This window comes from Scomber scombrus, chromosome 24 (genome assembly GCF_963691925.1).
Source record: "Scomber scombrus chromosome 24, fScoSco1.1, whole genome shotgun sequence".
Lineage (NCBI taxonomy): Eukaryota > Metazoa > Chordata > Actinopteri > Scombriformes > Scombridae > Scomber > Scomber scombrus.
Genome location: NC_084993.1, coordinates 4,532,035 through 4,549,618, shown reverse-complemented (window position 1 = coordinate 4,549,618; position 17,584 = coordinate 4,532,035). Strand labels below are relative to the sequence as shown.

The window sequence follows — 17,584 nt, the reverse complement described above, 5'->3', positions numbered from 1 at the left end:
CCTGTGACATCTGAGCAACATCCATTAACATCCATTTAATGTTGGTGTTTGTATCTCTTTGCTTTATCATTTTATACATTATCTGTTTAAATGGTATGCAATGTCACTCTGACTCTGACTGATTGTTCAAATACTTTTTAAGATATTAAACAATGTTGTTTTAGATAATAACACAGACATAAGCATTGATTAAAAGCTATAAGAGGGGTTTCTGCTTCTCTAATATACAATAAATCAATACTTTATTATAAATATAACAAATAAGATTGTAATAATACTTTTCATAAAAGAATAAAAATGTAAAAATGAGTAAATTCAGAAACCAAAATGACAAGAAACTACATTCACAAAACAAAAACAACAGCAGGAGAAAGAAGTAAAATCTACTGAAAAAAAGTTTATTTGCAAACCCTGTTTTTCTATCAAATAAATGATTGATAAATTAATAAATGAATAAATAAGGAACATAACAAGTTTGTGGCTGCAGTGTCTTCATGGATTAAAGTTTCTTCTGAACTAACATCCTCCTACCTTAAATGTGACATTACGCAGATCCATGATGCCGACACTCATGTCCTCCAACATGGCCAACTCCTCTCCTAACACACACACACACACAGACACACAGACACACACAGACACACACAGACACACACACACACACACACACACACACACACACACACACACACACACACACACACACACACAGACATAACACAGAGATAAAATCAATAAGCTTCTAATAGAGCAACAGAAAATCCACATGTACATATAAGGACCTGTATCGTGTGCGTGTTTGTACCGTAGGTGCTGAGCAGAGACTCGTACTGAGCCAGCAGGCCGATGGTGTAGAGCTGTCGGAGGAATCCGTTGTCACGGAGACAGTTCCTCAGTTTGATAATGAAGCCACAGATGAGAGCGGTGAGCTGCAACACACATCAGCTGAAGTGTTAACATCAATTCATAACAGGAGGGGCTGCTTTTGATCCTCTGTGGCTCTAGAGAGACTGTGTGTGTTTAACCAACTTACTAACCTGCATCTATTAAAGTCATTTTAACTGTACACAAAGCACTAAAAAGTACAGTATCAGTTTAATTTCACAGCACTGGAAGACACTGTAATAAACTTACAAGATGATAATGCAACTTCTTTCATATATTTACATGATACAAATCAAACCGACTTTCTGTTTTCAAGATTTTAGATGTTGTAAAGAAATGTATTCCAATATTGCTGCTTTCCTCTGACCCTGTTATATTTCACTGTCCTTTAAGTGTTGCTGATGTACAGTTTAATTATCTGTGAGAGTAATAAAATCATTTTGTTTGTACAATATCAACATACATTAGTAAAATGAAAGCATCCACTTACACAAATAAAGTCTGCATCACGTGCTATAACTCAAATCAACATATGGTTTATATTTAGACACACACAAGCTCGGCTGCTTATGAGATTATGTAAGTGGATGCATGTCGTCGGTTCCTGTGCATCCATGCGTGAAAAGGAAATCCTGAGCAGCTCAGTGTGAGTGTACACAGGAGAGTTTCATCATTATTTTGACAAGTTTTATGTATCAAGCTGTAAGATGTTTGATGCTGCTGTTGATCTACAGTAGTGATGTTATGAATACAGATCAGCAACGCCTTTTAGGTCAAGTAGTTGGATAATGTGTATCAGTCATTTAACAAACAGCTGAGTGACATTGGGTTGATTTCCTTTGTCTCCTTTGTGAATAAGAGGCTTTGTTATCCAGTCATTAACAGCTGAAGTACCCTGCTTTCATTCACTTTAACAGAGGTGGCAGCTGTGTCGAGAAGAAAGGTTTATTGTGCAAATGTTTCAGTAAGTATTATTAAGGGCTGTAGTAACTAACGCTTATTTTCATTATTGATTAATTGATTAGTTGTTTGGCCCATAAAATGATGAAAATGTTCATCACTGCTTCCAAAAAGAAACAGTCAAGTTTACTGTCACAGAAGCCTAAAAAAATGACTCAAAAATGATTATCAAAGCAGTTGGCTATTCATTTTCTGTCTAATCTAATCAATGGCATCAGAAACTTGTATCAGAAAACACAAGCAGCAGGTACTGTAGCTTTTCTCCATAGTTAAAGTCCCTTAATGTCAAATATACAGATAATCCGGATAAAGGGACAGAATATGTTTGTTCAACTAACAAGTGGCAAGACAATACAATAGACTATTATAACTGACTTTTAATTTAGTTTCTAAAACATGGTTTAGATCAGAGCTGCAAGTATGATTGGCAGAACATTAATTAGCAACTATTTTGATAAACTGTAATCATTTTCAGGCATTTTTCAGGTGAAAGTCAATACATTTGCTGATTCAATGCTCTAAAAAGGTGAAATTTTGTTGCTTTACTTTGTCTTGCATAACTGTAAATTTAATATTTTGGATTTTGGGGTGTTTAAATTAATACAATGGGACATCTGAAGGCATCAATATAGACTTTGGGATGTTTTAATGAGCACATTCCTCCAATTTCTGGTCCTTAATTGACCGTATGATTGATCAATGATAAAAAATAATCGTAGTTGCAGCTCTAGATAACTGAGATTAATAGGCTATGTGGTCATACTCTATGTTGTTGTAAAACCGAGACTACAGACATCCCATATCCAAAATAGCTACAATGCGCATAGTGAGTAAATAAAACTGTTATTTTAACTTTTATGAAGGTTTGCCAAAACTACAAAACTGAGCTTCACTACCTGGACTACCTCTGAGCACACATCCTGTTTTTAACTTTGGCCCAAAGAACTGAAACGTCTCTCAGGTTTGCACCCGGCAACACAGGAGAGTAGGAGTGAGTAGGTCTGAGGGTGAAGAAATCTGTTTCACTTCTATTATTTTTATCCTTGTTTTCTTGCTTTGCCTTCACCTCTTCACAAGTGTTTAATAGCCGTATAAATATTGTAAAGACACAAACTGCTGGACCTTTGCTCTCCTAATGTCTGCAATATTTAAAAATCCCCTCGCTGTGAGTCATGAGAAGTGTATTAGCTCAATACCTAAAATATCACTGTATGTAAATGTGTGTGGGGGCGAGTGTGAGAGAAAGCATGTCTGACTAAATGTAATGTCACCACAGTAATATATATATGTGTGTGTGTGTGTTTGTGTTTGTGCTGACCGTCTGGCAGAAGACGACATCGCGGCGGTACTGCAGCGACAGGTCCATGGCTATCGTCGGAGCGCTGTCCTGCATAAGGAGGAAGACCATGGACTTTTTGGCCTTGTCGCTCATCATGGCGACACAGTCTGTGAGCGTAGTGAGGAGAGGATACAACGCCTCGCTCCACTCGCCTGGGAAACACACACACACACACACACACACACACACACAGACATAAACAGATGCAGATAGAAACAAACATAAGTCACATTATAGAGGTTAGACACAACACACAAGCATTCCTCCATCCACACACAAATTAATTTAACATTAGCTCAGTTAGAATGAGATTAGCTGCCATTAACATCATTTTGAAAGTTGAAATTAAACTTGAAAACAGATGATACAGAGAGGCAACAGGGAAAGCAGAAGCGCTGATAGAGATTGTAATTTTACCGGATGAAGATTAAGTACATGGTGCGTCATATTGTCAAGTTTTGTCTATTTCTTTGCAATCACTTGCAGGAAAAAGGCTTATGAGTTTATCCCATATTCACCAACTGTTCATTTTCTGCAAATACAAGCAGCTACAACTTATAACAAATCATTTTAAAAACAAGAAATTACATTTTAAAGAGGAGATTTGATTTCTCTGAGGGGAAATCAAATTATAGCGGCAGAAGTAAAACCAAAAACCAACAAATTATACAAGTTAAACAGTAAATTAAATCCACTTTTTTACGTGAGAGCTTAACTTAATTATGCCAATCGCTTTATTATACTATAACGAATCAAATCATGATCTAAAGTGTTCATTTCAAATGTTTTTTCTTGCCTCTTAATACAGAAAAATCTAATAATTTTGTCCTCTAGATCCTCTTGTAGGCAATCTGGGTTTGAACAAGGTTTTTATATATATATATGTGATGGTGGTGCATTCAAGGTAAAATGGCATGTAAGTTAATCTTTAATAAAGAGAAATGGGTAGAAGAGGGCAGAGAAGCATGGGCAGGGAGGCAGCTCTTACCTGGGTACGCCTCCTCAGCGCTGGGGCTTCCATCTGGAGGAAGGGATGGAGGTGCAACATGCATGATTAGCGGGCGCTGTAAGCCACACAGGGCAGCAGAGACACACATAGAAAAAACACTGCAGACCAGGGTGAAAGACCTAGTAAACCCTTACCTTTTCATCATGAACTATAAAAAATGTTTGGCTCTTTCTTTAGCATCTGAGATCTTTTAATCTTATCTATTTTTTAATTAATTGCAGCAACAATGAGATTAAAGAAAGCTGCTGCAAACTAAGTTCCAAAAAACCCCCATAAAATTAATAGTTTCTTGCATGTCTCTCACCATAATGCCACCATAAAATATGCATGTATAAGTTGTTTAATAGATATTTGACCCTGGTCCAGTACGACATAATACACTATGCACAAAATCTCAGATACAATCACTGGTAGACAGGTTGGCTGCATTGAGCCTTTAAGGCATTAAGACCAGACGTTGCACCGGCAAAGCTGGAGAGAAAAGGCTGTGTCTAATTTTCTGCTTACAGCTGCAGTAATGCTGCAACACTGTGGACTCTAGACAGACCATAAAGACAACAGCAGCAACAAAGATTGCACACAAAACAACATATTTAACATTTGGCACAGATGTTCACAATAGATAAAGAGCTTTTAGCTTTTAGAAAATTGTCAGATGAGGTGAAGGAAAATAAGTTCATGAAGGATTGAAAAAAAATCAAAAGTGAAACTTTTAATGGACCGATATTAAGAGCTGCATCGGTGGTGTCGAAGCTGTAATTCGAGTCTCCTGAACTACTTAAAACTGTGCGATTAAAGAAAATTGATGGAAAAATAGAAATAGTAGAGGATGGGGGAACAGAAGAAACAGAAGAAGAAAAAATAATAAACCTGTGGTGTCTTGTTCAGGGCTGGGAGGACGTGCAGAGGAAAGGGTGGACAAAGCAGATGATGAGGATGATGATGGCGGAGGAGGTGATGATGATGGTGAAGATGATGGTGGTGGTGATTCCTGTGACGTACTTCCTGGGTTGATCCAGAAAGCTCGTCTTTTTTCTTCACCTTTTCACAGCCATACAAGGCAACGCACATTTTTTATTTATTTTTAATGGATTTAATGTCAATTGTTGTTAGATGTCAAAGGGTGTCAAAATACTTATATTCAAATTACTATGATTAACTATTAACAGCTGAAGTTGTGTCTGCCTTTTCAGTGTTAAGGGGTTTAGAAAACAAAACACAATAAATCAAATTAAATCAGCAAGGAGGAAACAGAATGGCAAAGAAACCCAAAACTGAAGTTGAGTGTTGCAAAGCTGTTAACTTTATTTTACCCTCAGAGACCCTTGGGGGTGTCTGCGTCCTCGGCTGACATTGCTGTCTTTCAGAGGCTTTAGCCGGCTCAGTTTTAAAGCTACAGTGAAACTTGACACAGTGCTGAGCTGCAGCTCCAATTAATCTTCAGGCTCTCAGATTTCAGATGATGTGGTGTACACTTTTATCTTAACCTTAACATACATATCTTGATCTTGACATCTTGAGTCTATAGTTAATTTGCATCACATTTCCACCCTTAAAAGTAAAAGCCAAGGGTATTACTTAAATGAATTGCAGTGACAACAAGAAGTATGTTTTTTGGTGGGTGTGTGTGTGTGTGTGTGTGTTACCTTTCTTACTGCAGGCGGCCTGCAGGTCAGTCTGGCTACTGTCCTGACTGCCGACACTGGGTCTCCTCTCCTTTTGAAGCAGCTTGTCAACGCGCTGGATGATGCACTCCAGAGACTTATCCACATTCACCCACACCTTCTCCTGAAAGTAGAGCAACAGAAGGAGAGAGAGAGAGAAATTAATGTTGAATGTGCTATATTTCTTTCTTGCATATAGGCAAAAAAAAACATGCAACAGAGATTAGACGTTAAACTTCATTGGGAAGAATTTGAATAAGGTTATTAAGAGGGATTACAGACATTACAGCAGGGAATTACGTTTGAAGCAGACGGGAAAGAAGATGCACAAGAGGGGAGATGAATTACATAAGGATGCAAATCAGGGAGCACGCCACAATTTTGCGTAACAAAGATTCATGTAATCAGAGGAAATGTAGTGCTTCATTACATAACTACAAACTCTTCAGCTGTCTGGGGATACTGAGGCCCACTGATGGTCTGGACTAATTCTATCAAATGTACAGCAATGATAAAATATAGTATGTGTAGCTTATAGTATAAAACACAGGGAAAAATATGAATATGCATATATGTTTTAGTGGCCGTGGCTCACTAATAAACTGAATTATTCAAAAGGATGGAAGCATTTAGAAAGACCGTGACCATTTCGAACTGAAGGCACATTCAAGGAGACTGTACCCAGAAATTTAGCATATCCATGAAATTAAAATATTAAACAGGATGTCTCTCTGATATGTTTTATTATTAGGGAATCAGTAAAATGACGGACTGTGAATTTAAACCTCAGCATAGACAATGAGTTACATCTAGATGAGTCTTAACATTCATTAAAACTGTATTTTTGTGAGATTAATTCCTGACTATCATGAACTTACCCACTCCTCTTCATGCCAGTCTACATGCAGCGAGGAACGGCTGTTGCTACCGCTCCACTTGGCTAGCAGCGTGTCCTGGTCGTTTCGCAGGACTACTTGTTCGGAGTCGGCTGAGGGAGACGCTTGGGAGGCGATGTACTCAGGTCGTGCTGCATTCAGGGCCTGAATGGCTGAAGCCAGCAGCTTACTGTCACATACTGTCACCAATTGACGAGTCTGAGAAGGAGAGGGAAAGGTATCCGTGTATTATTATTAGGCATCTGATGAGGAATGTGAGTCGAAAACAATGAGAATAAATTAAAATACCTTATCAGCCAGAATGGCGAGCGTCCTCTCCAGTCCGCTGGCAGATCGGTCCTTGGCGGCTCTGGAAAGCCTCTCGGCGTAATAGCTGACCTGAGTCTTCAGTGTGTTGATGTGGGCGATGATCTCTTTGGCTCGGACGATGTCCTGTGGTATGTAGACGATGGACTGTGAACTAGACAGGGCGCTGCTGCAAAAGGTAAAGACATACGGTTTTAGCAGCATGCCTGTATGTGACTCTACACTAATGATACTCTCTTATATCCTCATAAAAAGTTGACTATTGACTCATGGAGCCTTTATCTTAAGGTATATTTCAAAATGCTATACGTCCATTAAGGGGAAGAGTTGTAATGTGGTGTTCATGATTCAATTTTTAAAAATGTATTTCAAATACTACATTTAAAACATTTACAGACATAGACATAGCTTTGCATGCACATGCCTGTCCTTAAAAACAATCCTAATCAGTGGCTTGGGAAAATGATACAAGTATAGACACAAAGACAACATGAAACTGACTTCAGTAAACAGATCTGATACCGCTCACTCTAAAAATTCAGATATTTTGGCACAGGGATCAAAGAATCACTAGCATTGATTTAACACTAATATTAAAGTATTTCCAATTGAAAATGTTTTACTGAACTTAAAAAATGAGCAGTATTCAACACACTTGGTGTACTGTGATATAAAATGTCTAGTTTTTACACATCAGTGTGCTTGGTGTAGAGCAACACACATTTTTAGTTACTTTCAAACAGAACAATGTTAATACAGATGAATCATGTGTTGCTGTTAACATACGCTGTGTGATGTCTTATGTGACATTTCATTACCTACTCACCCGTTCATCTGCAAAGCGTGAAAGTCATTAAACGTACTCATGTACACTGACAACGTAACGAAACAACGGACGTATCCGTTTGTGGTGGTGCAAGGCAGTGAGAGGCAAACCGTGTACAAACAAATGAAAAACAAGCAAAGCAGTGCAACAACTCACCATCCCTCCTCATATACGCTGATCGAAAAAGTAACAAAAACAAAATTAAGAGGAAGCCATAATACCGAACTGGAGAAATAACGCAACAGTTGAAGAAACAATGCATTCATTTTATGTAAAAATGACCACAGGGCAGCAAAATCAAAGTAGATCAAACTTCTCACGCAAAATTATTTCAATTGGATCAATTGAATTTCAACGATTTGAAACAATAACAGTAAAATGATGAATGATGCAATAAATCAAATTATATCTCCGTGGTTGAGCATGCAAATGCATTTTTTGGCTTTTATGTTCTTATTTGAGGGTCATTTTTATACAGTTAAAACTCCCTTTTTTCCAAGCCCACCCTTCTCTTTACTTACTGTTTCTTTGCCTCTTCAAACTTCTGGATGAGTTTCCTCAGCCCGCTGTTTTTAAAGCCCTGGCAATGAGCAGCTGGAGCTCCGATTGTTATTACATCATACGTGTGCTCTGGAGAGGGAAAATTGAAATGAAATGCTGCTACGAAAATGTCAGAAATTGAACAGTGACAATAAAAGTGTGTGATTTTATATGTGTGGCTGTGCATGTGAGTCCAGTATGGTAGCTGGCGATGCCTCACCGAAGCCCAGCTCATCCTGAACTCTCATCCTCTGTACGTGTAGGTTGGTTGGCATGAACTCCAGCTTCCTCTCTGCCTTCAGGTTACTGGCTTTGAATGATGGACCTAATGTGCAGTGGGCAGAGAGAGAAGAAGGCAGGGAAACTTTGTGGTAGCTCATTTTACACTGACAGTTTTACTGTTTTATCAACTGACAAGGAGCCACTGAGACATCGCAAACCTCTGCAGACGCTTACCTCTGTAGTCACTGAGGTCAGACAGTGTTTCCTGGTACGCAAGTATTATGGTCTGGTACTGAGAGACAATCTGTCTCCGCAAGTTTTCCCAACAGGGAGATAACTCTCCCAGCTCCTCTAGCTCACACACTCTGCAGCGGGAGAAAGTAAAAATAGGAAAAAACTGCATTATTAAGAAGAAATATGCCTCCGAAGATGCATTTTAAACTACTTCCAATACATTTTCTGAATCTACAAGCTGCTGAGTTGGTTAAAAGAGACCATTTTGTTTGCTGGTACAAAATATCTTTGAAGAAAGGTAGATGCTAGATTAGTAGATTCAATTTCTTGACTAATCAATTAGTGGTTTGCTGAATTAAACATCATTTCACAACAAAAAAATGCCTGTGAATGCCAGTAAAAAAATTTTATGAGCTGAAATAGACGTCATCAAATGCTTTCAAACGCTCCCAAATATTTTATTTACTATAATTTAAGACAAGGAAAAAATTCTTCATCATATCAAGCATTGATACAAGCATTGCAGCTCCATACGAGATACTTAAAAATTCAAAATTCACTATAAAATGCTAGTTGAAAATAAATTTGCTAAGTGCTAACCTCTACTGCCTTTCACACAAGCCAATACTCTACTATTAGTCACATAAACAAATAGTGTAAAATGAGCTAATTTGCTGGCTTTTCCCAGATGAAGTAAATCAGGTGCATCTCAATTTTTAGATACAGCAGTGCCAAAGTTTTTCAAAGGTCACAATGACTCGAACATCCATTCTAATTTAGCTGGAAGAAGAGCCTCGGCTGAACGTTAGAAATGTAAATGTGTGCTTGTACCTGGCTGCGTCTTCCTCCAGCAGGAGTTTGACAAACTGTCTGGGAATGTTCAGCGACAGGACGCTCTCGGCCATCTGCTCCAGCACCCGTAGGTGGTTCCCATCAGTCGTAGGGAAGCGGTACATCCTGGACATCGTGCCTCCGAACACTGAAACCACAGAAAACTGTCTTAGTCTGGATCAGATTTGGAGTTTCCTTCGTAAAGTTAGGTTTTTTAAGTAGTTTTCTTCCTTTGCTTACTGTACACATGTTGTTTTACCCTCTCAGACATTTCAAGTGTGTTATTTTTAGAACAGCAATCTATCCCTGAAGTAAACAGATCCCTCCCGCTCGGCGCTGACAATCAATATATTTCTACTTCATAATAAGATTCGGAGTCTGATGTATCAGTAAACACGGAGCCATGTGGGGAAGAGAGATGGAGGACGGGAAGAAAGGAGAAAATAAATGAGAGGGAGAAGGAGGGCTGAAGTGGAAAAGGTTTAGATTCAGTTTAGTAAAATCCAATTTTTGACTGATATGAAGAAGCATAGAAGATTTATTGAAGTTAGGATGTTCCCAGATGTGTTTGCACATTTCAGACAGCTATAAAGCAGAGACTCTTTTTCAATAGTTAAGGATTGCATGATTAGCTCTTGCTTAATGTGATATTTAGGTCTATTTATTTTATTCTACTTCTTATTTCTTAATTGTTTGTTAACTGTGAGATTATTCCACAGATGTCTCTGTATATGATAATGACATTGTGATTTACTTTAAATATATATATAAGGGGAATCTTATATCTTTTTGACTTAGTAACCCATGCTCTTTAAGATGTTTAATCTACTAATTGACTTAATTTTTGTGTTTGTAAATTCAGGAATTTAGGGTCGGTCAATCCTGGAAACTATGCATGCTGTATTGACCTTAGTTAAGGTAATGTGTTTATCCCTATCTACTGATCTACGAGTTGAAAGAACCAAGAGATTTATGACTGATATGTGACGCCCTGTGATGAAGGTGATAACAGGATAAAGAAAAGAGCCTCAAGAGCGGACAGGTTAAAGGTGACATTCCAGATGTTTATCAGAAGAGTATTTAAACCCTGCTGGAGTTGTGTTAGAGGAGAACAGCTTCTGTATGCTCTTCTCCTCAGCTGATTATTAAACCAGCCTCATTGAAGTGTCCAGTGCCTTATCTCTCAAGAAATCTCTCCAATCAGTGGTTCTCCAGTTTCAGTGTGTTTGGTACTTTTGCACTGGGATAAACAATACAAATGGAAAAGAATCAAAGCTTTATCACTCAATAATGCTGCAAACATTGGTGTTGGATCTTTAGAGGAAATTAGTCTTTTTTAGGCCTTCTAACTTTGTAGGTTGAGGCAAAAACCCCTCATAAAGAAAATAGTGCAGATGCATGAAGGTGAGATGGACCTGTGCATTTAAAGCCCGTCATACCTGACCGCAGCAGTGTGTCTTTGCATAGCGAGGCGTACTTGATTCTCATTCCCATCGACTCTGTCAGGCTTTCGTCAACAGGCAGCATCGTCTACATGACACACACACACACACACACACACACACACACACACACACACACACACACACACACACACACACACACACACACACACACACACACACACACACACACACACACACACACACACACACACACACACACACACACACACACACACACACACCAATATTACACAGCTATTTAGCAACAACCACCTCCATCTACTGTCCACTCTTTTAAAACCTACGCTCACCTACACCACACTAACAGTGTTCCTACACTAACTAAAATCCACTGTGATGAACCGTTTAACTACCATGTTAACATGCTCGGGTGTGTGACATGTTTATTATTTAATAAAGCTGCTGAAGTGACTTCTATTTAAATAATACAGCTCTATGCACACACACTGACAAACAGGAAGTCTCAGAGTTACTCATGAAACTGAATCTTGCATCTGTTCAGAAACTGCTGGAAATGTCTCATAGCTACAAAAATCTTAAAATTATCAAATTATAATGTATACTTTGGACTGGTTCACACTATAAAACAATATTTGGAGCTTATAGCCATACATTAATTCTAATCTTTTATTGTAAATATCCAAATCAAATCTGTTTTTTTAGCTGTCGAGGCTTAACTGTAGGATTAGATACACATTATTTCACATAAACTCACACCTATAGTACCATTAAAACCAGCTATGGCACTTAATTCCTTATATGCACACACTTGATCCTCTCTACATATGGAAAATAAAAAAAATAAAAACTGATGTTCAGTCCTTCCCAGACTCCTACCCGGCCATTGATGCTGTCTGGCAGGCGGCCGACCGACATCCTCTGATCTGCTCTCTCCTCCATCTGCCACGCAGCCACAGTGATGTCCCCTACTCGCTTGTTCTCCGCTGATCTGTTCATTCAAAGAAATAATGGAGATCCTGATTTACAACTTTCAATTCCTCAAATCTTCCAAATATGAGCTTGAACTACCAGGAAATTAACAGCAATCAGATGATGAATCAAACTTATTTGTATAAAAGAAAATGAAACTGTAAAATTAGCACCTAAACTTCCTGCAGCAGTTTATACTTCAACTTCCTGTTTTTAAGCTTTGGCCGAATGTATCTTAGTTTAACTGTGCAATGGAGCGTTAATGCCAACATTTCAGGTGCACTTGCTTTCAGTTTCAGTGGTTTAGATCATGTAACAACTCATGGTTCCTTCCCCTGTGGTACTGCGTTAGTGTGATGTTTTTACAATGCAAATGTCTCAAGAATGAAAAGAAATGTTCATTAGTGACATTACCACCTCAGTAATCTGTACATAACTCAGCGGCTAAAAGACACAGATGTCTTAGCGATAATATGATAAGTAGTTTAAAATCATGTGTGGTCATGTGACACGCTGCTGCACTGAAGGAGTGTGTGTGTGTGTGTGTGTGTGTGTGTGTGTGTGTGTGTGTGTGTGTGTTACCTTAGTTCAAGCTGTAATTTATGGTTCTTGTCCTGCAACATCTCCTTCACAGGAAAAAGTGCCGAGCCCAACATATACATCTACACAGACAGAGAGGGAGACAGACGACTGTTTACACTGATGTTCACATACAGCTGTTTCTACATCTGGTTCTTAAGGATATGAAATCATATAAATCAACATCATACCGTTCCCTGGGAGCGGTCCTTGACGTCGTAGACGGCCACTTTAACCTGCGTCTGATGGGTGATGTTTGACTCCTGGAAGAAGGCGATGCTGCTGAGGAAGATGGGGTTACTGGTGCCCTGTTGACAAAGGAGATGACATGACAAATGTTATTAAAAATATAGTTTCCAAGAAATAATACACCTCTCTTTGGTAACTTATTGTGATTTAATCCAATCAAGTGTGAGTTGGGGTGACCAGCTAATGAGCAGCTAATGTATTCATTTCATTAGTGTTGCTGCGGTTACCCATAGCAACCCTACTTCTGAGTGCTTAAATTAAATTGCTGAATAATTTGATCAACGTACTGTAGCAATTATGCCACAGTACGTCACAAAACGGAGGATATTTCATTTAAGATAGAAGATTAGTTGTGTGTGTGTGTGTGTGTGTGTGTGTGTGTGTGTGTGTGTGTGTGTGTGTGTGTGTGTGTGAGTGTGAGTGTGTGTGTGTAAGGAATCGAACCTCTATGACTTCAGTCTGGGCGTGTTTGGTCCAGAAGGCCTGCGGCGGTGTCGTACAGCTCACTGCTACAAAGCTGTTGGGTTTTCGATCCATAGCTGGAGTCATTAGGTCTGTGCAGGCTGGCCAAGACGACACACACACAAACACACACACACACAAATACACACACACAATTTCAAAGTCAATACTAGACGAGCCAAGCGGCATGCAAACAGGCAATGTGAAACCCATGTAGTGGTTTGAGAAACACTGATTATCTTGTAAACAATTTTAATTTCACTTTATTTCATATTTCACATCTCACAGAATTGCATGCTGTTACTCGCTACCCTTCATCATGATGACGATCCCACTGGAAGATTGGAAGTGATGAATTAAATGAATCAGCTATAAATTATTGATCAGTCCAATTGGCCCTGGATGATAGCATCGGCTAAATACAGTAAGTAAGCACTTCAGTGGATATAAACGTTACTCACCCACGCTGAACTCCAGCACTGGTTCATCTGGGTCCTGACTATTTCCTGGAACACAATCGACACGTCAGCAAAATGTTAGACTTCTATCAAAATAACTACGAGAGCTGCGAGTGACAGTAATCTGAGTGTGAAATGTTGACAGATGATGAGGAGCACTCGGGCCTCGTTGTGGCCAGATTCAGGGCAACTGTGGTTGAAGAGGCTATTGGCTCCCACACAAGTGTAATACACTGCCAGAAGAGAGTGTGTGTGTGTGTGTGTGTGTGTGTGTGTGTGTGTGTGTGTGTGTGTGTATGTGTGTATGTGTGTGTGTGTGTATGTGTGAGGGTGGTAACGGTAACCACTAAGTATGTAATTTTATTTTTAGTGATGCTGCTCGAAACCAGCGTTAATGGCCGGCTGTTGTTATACTTTGCCCATATGTGTTAAATTATTGAATTAAATCTCAACAATCTATTGATTTTTTAAAGTATTTGCCACATTAATTTTACTTATTTATGTTTATACTTAATTTAATTGCATGTGAATCCTTTTTTCATCTTCAATCAACTTCATAGAAGCAACATCTTTATAATATTAAGCTTGACAAATCTTTTTAATCTGACCATAAAAATGAACTAAAAATAAAGATTATATGTATATTTCTGTTACTTAAAGTTTACTAGTAGATGAAGCAAGTGCTGTTATAAAATATATAATATATTATGTATTGTATGCTTTATAAAATGTTTTAAAGATTGAATTAGGACTACCTCTTTCAGATGTGCTATCTTGTTTTTGAGGAAATCTTATGAGACAGAATAAGTACAATTCAACTAATATTTAACAGAAAACTAAAAATACTACATTATTAAACAAGAAAACAAATAAAAACCTTCATAAACAAATCAAAATAAATAAATAAATAAACTAAATATCAGATAATAAGAATAAAAATGAGATCATACTCCAAACATAGCAAAAGGATCACACATTCATGGATTACATAAAAGTATTAATGACAGTGATAGTTTAAATAATAAGGTTATAAAACATATTTATAAGTATTACTATTATTACAGAGGTGTTATTATGGATATATACAGATTATCCCATAATGAGAACCTCTGTGTGGAGTCTAGCGTCCCTCACCTGCGAGAGCTAAGCCAATCATCTCGCTGGACAGCTCGAAGGTGTTGGCCCGGTAGACGGACCACGGCCTCTGTGTGCGGGAGCCGTGCTCTCTGCCCCCCGCCATGCCTGTCTGGGGAGAGCGGGCGACGGCAGGAGGCCTGAACACACACCCTCACACACGCAGTCACCCTCTCCCATGTGATGTGCCCCTCTTTCCGCCGAGATCCACGGCTGCTCCGTAGAGAGTGGTTCAACCTCTCTGGAATGAAAGCAGAAAGGAGAGAAAAAGGGAGGGAGGGATGTTAGATAAAGGAACAGTACTCTTCGTGTTTTTTTAAGGAATGAAATAAAACAATCTTTGTCTTTGCTTGACATTTACACATTATTTAAATTCCTGTGTTTCTAAAATCCCGGCAAACATTTACTCTTTTCCCTCTTCCGGTGTTTTCTGTGTTAATATAAGAGCCTGTTCAATACATCTGCAGGGAGATATTATAATATTATTGGAAAATATTATATTGGGTTTGGCTGGATATTTGTTTAGATTTGATTTTGCTTTCTTCTAGATTTAAAACAGTTTGACACGTTAATATCTACAGGAGGGCTGTCAATTGATTAAAAAGCAGAGTTTGCTGTGATTAATTGCGATTAATCACTTTTTCCTTCTTAATATTGAAGCTTCTAATAATGGATGTTAAAATGTAAAATTGGAATGAATATAGAAACACAGAGAAGTAAAAGAGAAAAAAGAGAGAGAAATAAAGAAATATGATTTGTAAAACATTTTTATTACTCTTAACATGCCTACAGGAAGTGTAAGATATTGTTTATGGACACTTCTGACACAGAATAAACACATTTTTAGTGGTATGAAAGTATTAAACAAGATACAGCTGTGAAAAAAGAGCTTCGGTCGAGAAAAATCAATCTTAAATATAAAACCTAGCATGGTTTCAAACGCATACATGAATTCAAAAAATTCAAAAATGAATTCTTATGAATTGAGGTGGTCAATATGAAAGTACCATGTGAACGCCTACAAAAGCAACAGGGGGGGAAAGTGTGAGGAGAACAGAAATAAGGAACAAGACACAGAAAGGGAAGTTGGCACAAGAGGCACAGACACACAAGAGAGAGAGAGAGAGAGAGAGAGAGAGAGAGAGAGAGAGAGAGAGAGAGAGAGAGAGAGAGAGAGAGAAGAGAGAGAGAGAGAGAGAGAGAGAGAGAGAGAGAGAGAGAGAGAGAGAGAGAAGAGAGAGAGAGAGAGAGAGAGAAAGAGAGAGAGAGAGAAAAGACAGAAAGTAAAACCTTAAGCAGCTTGTAACCGCTGTAAAAGGCAACCTGTGAGCATCCAGAAGTGAGACTTAGAGGGTCAAGTAGTCTCGTTGACACCTACACAGTCAGATGGTTTATTTAACTTATTTTATATTCTATTCCTCTGCTAAAACTCTTCTTTTAATCTCTGTTTAATCCTACTGCTGCAAGTATCTTACCTGGATCAGAAGATAAAGAGCAGAAGTAAGAGGTGAGTTAGGAAGATGGGAAGCTGAGGAAATGGAAAAAGAGTTGAAGGAAAGAAACGTGAGAAAAGAAAAGGTACATGTCTATCAAGTCAAGTCATCTTTATTTGTGTAGCCAAATATGACAAACCACAAATTGCCTGAGGGGGGCTTTATAATCTGTACATCATCCTCTGTCCTTAGATCTGTGATTCAAATAAGGAAAAACTCCCTAAAAAACATCTTTAAAACATCTTTAATGGGGCAAAAAATTGAAAGAGGAAGGATCCCTCTCTCAGGATGGAGAGATGTAGTACGAAATACAACAAAAAGACAAAATAGAGCATTGAATGAGTTAACAAAACTGAAGCCAGAACATCTTATCTGCATCTGTGTTTGTCTTCCCACTTAAAAACTTCCATATTTGCATTTTTCATGCCTTTTTTTTTCTTCTTCCAAAGCTCGCTAAGACAAGCAAGTATCTGCATATGTTGATGTTGCTAAGAGACTGTAGGTTTATCCTTCAGGTCCTCCACACTTTTTGTCTTCTCCTCCTCCTCCTCCTCCTCATGTCCCTTGCTCTCTTGTTTTTTTCCCTTTATCCTCATTGTTTAGGTCTCTTCATCCACATCCAGCTCCCTCCCACTCCTCAAATCTATTAGTTTATTGCTCCATTTCCTCCAAATCTTTCTGAGAGAGACGTTTCCCTAAAGGGTTTAGCCGGTGCACGTGAGCGTGAATGTCCCACTAAGAGTCTCTCGCCATCGTTTTTCCTCTTTGTCCCATTTTTGTTAAAAAGACCAATTAGCCTATTTGCGGGCAAAGCTGCAAACGCGAGGGACGGTATGTTGGCTCAAATGGAGAAGCACCGCGGTCTAGTTAAGACAATACACAGATGGAGATCTCTCTGCTGCTATTTCGGTGGAATCGTGCTCCATTTCATTGTCGGAGAAGTGTAGTTCAGTCATTCAGGTTTAGGTCAGAATTAGAGTAACACAAATCAGTCTATTAACTGTTCAGATTCTTATTAAAATATATGATTTAGTTCCTAATTCATGCCATTCACATGAAGTATAAATCAGCTTTTCTGTGAGTCTGACTGGATGCATCTTT

The 17,584-nt window shown here is 38.5% G+C and overlaps 1 protein-coding gene across 3 annotated transcripts in view; it reads right to left on the bottom strand.

Annotated features, from left to right (window-relative positions):
- Positions 1 to 17,584, bottom strand: part of LOC133976337 (inositol polyphosphate-4-phosphatase type I A-like) — a 50,496-nt gene that overhangs the window by 12,988 nt on the left and 19,924 nt on the right. For 2 of the 3 annotated variants that reach the window (XM_062414528.1, XM_062414529.1), the window contains exons 4-22: positions 14,991 to 15,231; positions 13,860 to 13,904; positions 13,381 to 13,499; positions 12,879 to 12,995; positions 12,691 to 12,770; positions 12,016 to 12,127; positions 11,152 to 11,242; positions 9,713 to 9,860; positions 8,882 to 9,012; positions 8,646 to 8,750; positions 8,407 to 8,515; positions 7,042 to 7,228; positions 6,736 to 6,951; positions 5,840 to 5,981; positions 5,064 to 5,234; positions 4,173 to 4,205; positions 3,164 to 3,336; positions 806 to 929; positions 532 to 599 (exon numbers count right to left, since the gene is read on the bottom strand). In XM_062414528.1, the coding sequence (XP_062270512.1) occupies positions 532 to 599; positions 806 to 929; positions 3,164 to 3,336; positions 4,173 to 4,205; positions 5,064 to 5,234; positions 5,840 to 5,981; positions 6,736 to 6,951; positions 7,042 to 7,228; positions 8,407 to 8,515; positions 8,646 to 8,750; positions 8,882 to 9,012; positions 9,713 to 9,860; positions 11,152 to 11,242; positions 12,016 to 12,127; positions 12,691 to 12,770; positions 12,879 to 12,995; positions 13,381 to 13,499; positions 13,860 to 13,904; positions 14,991 to 15,096 (2,277 nt within the window). In that variant the 5' untranslated portion in view covers positions 15,097 to 15,231. The remainder of the gene's footprint in view (positions 1 to 531; positions 600 to 805; positions 930 to 3,163; positions 3,337 to 4,172; positions 4,206 to 5,063; positions 5,235 to 5,839; positions 5,982 to 6,735; positions 6,952 to 7,041; positions 7,229 to 8,406; positions 8,516 to 8,645; positions 8,751 to 8,881; positions 9,013 to 9,712; positions 9,861 to 11,151; positions 11,243 to 12,015; positions 12,128 to 12,690; positions 12,771 to 12,878; positions 12,996 to 13,380; positions 13,500 to 13,859; positions 13,905 to 14,990; positions 15,232 to 17,584) is intronic. The other variant, XM_062414530.1, reaches the window with a different exon arrangement.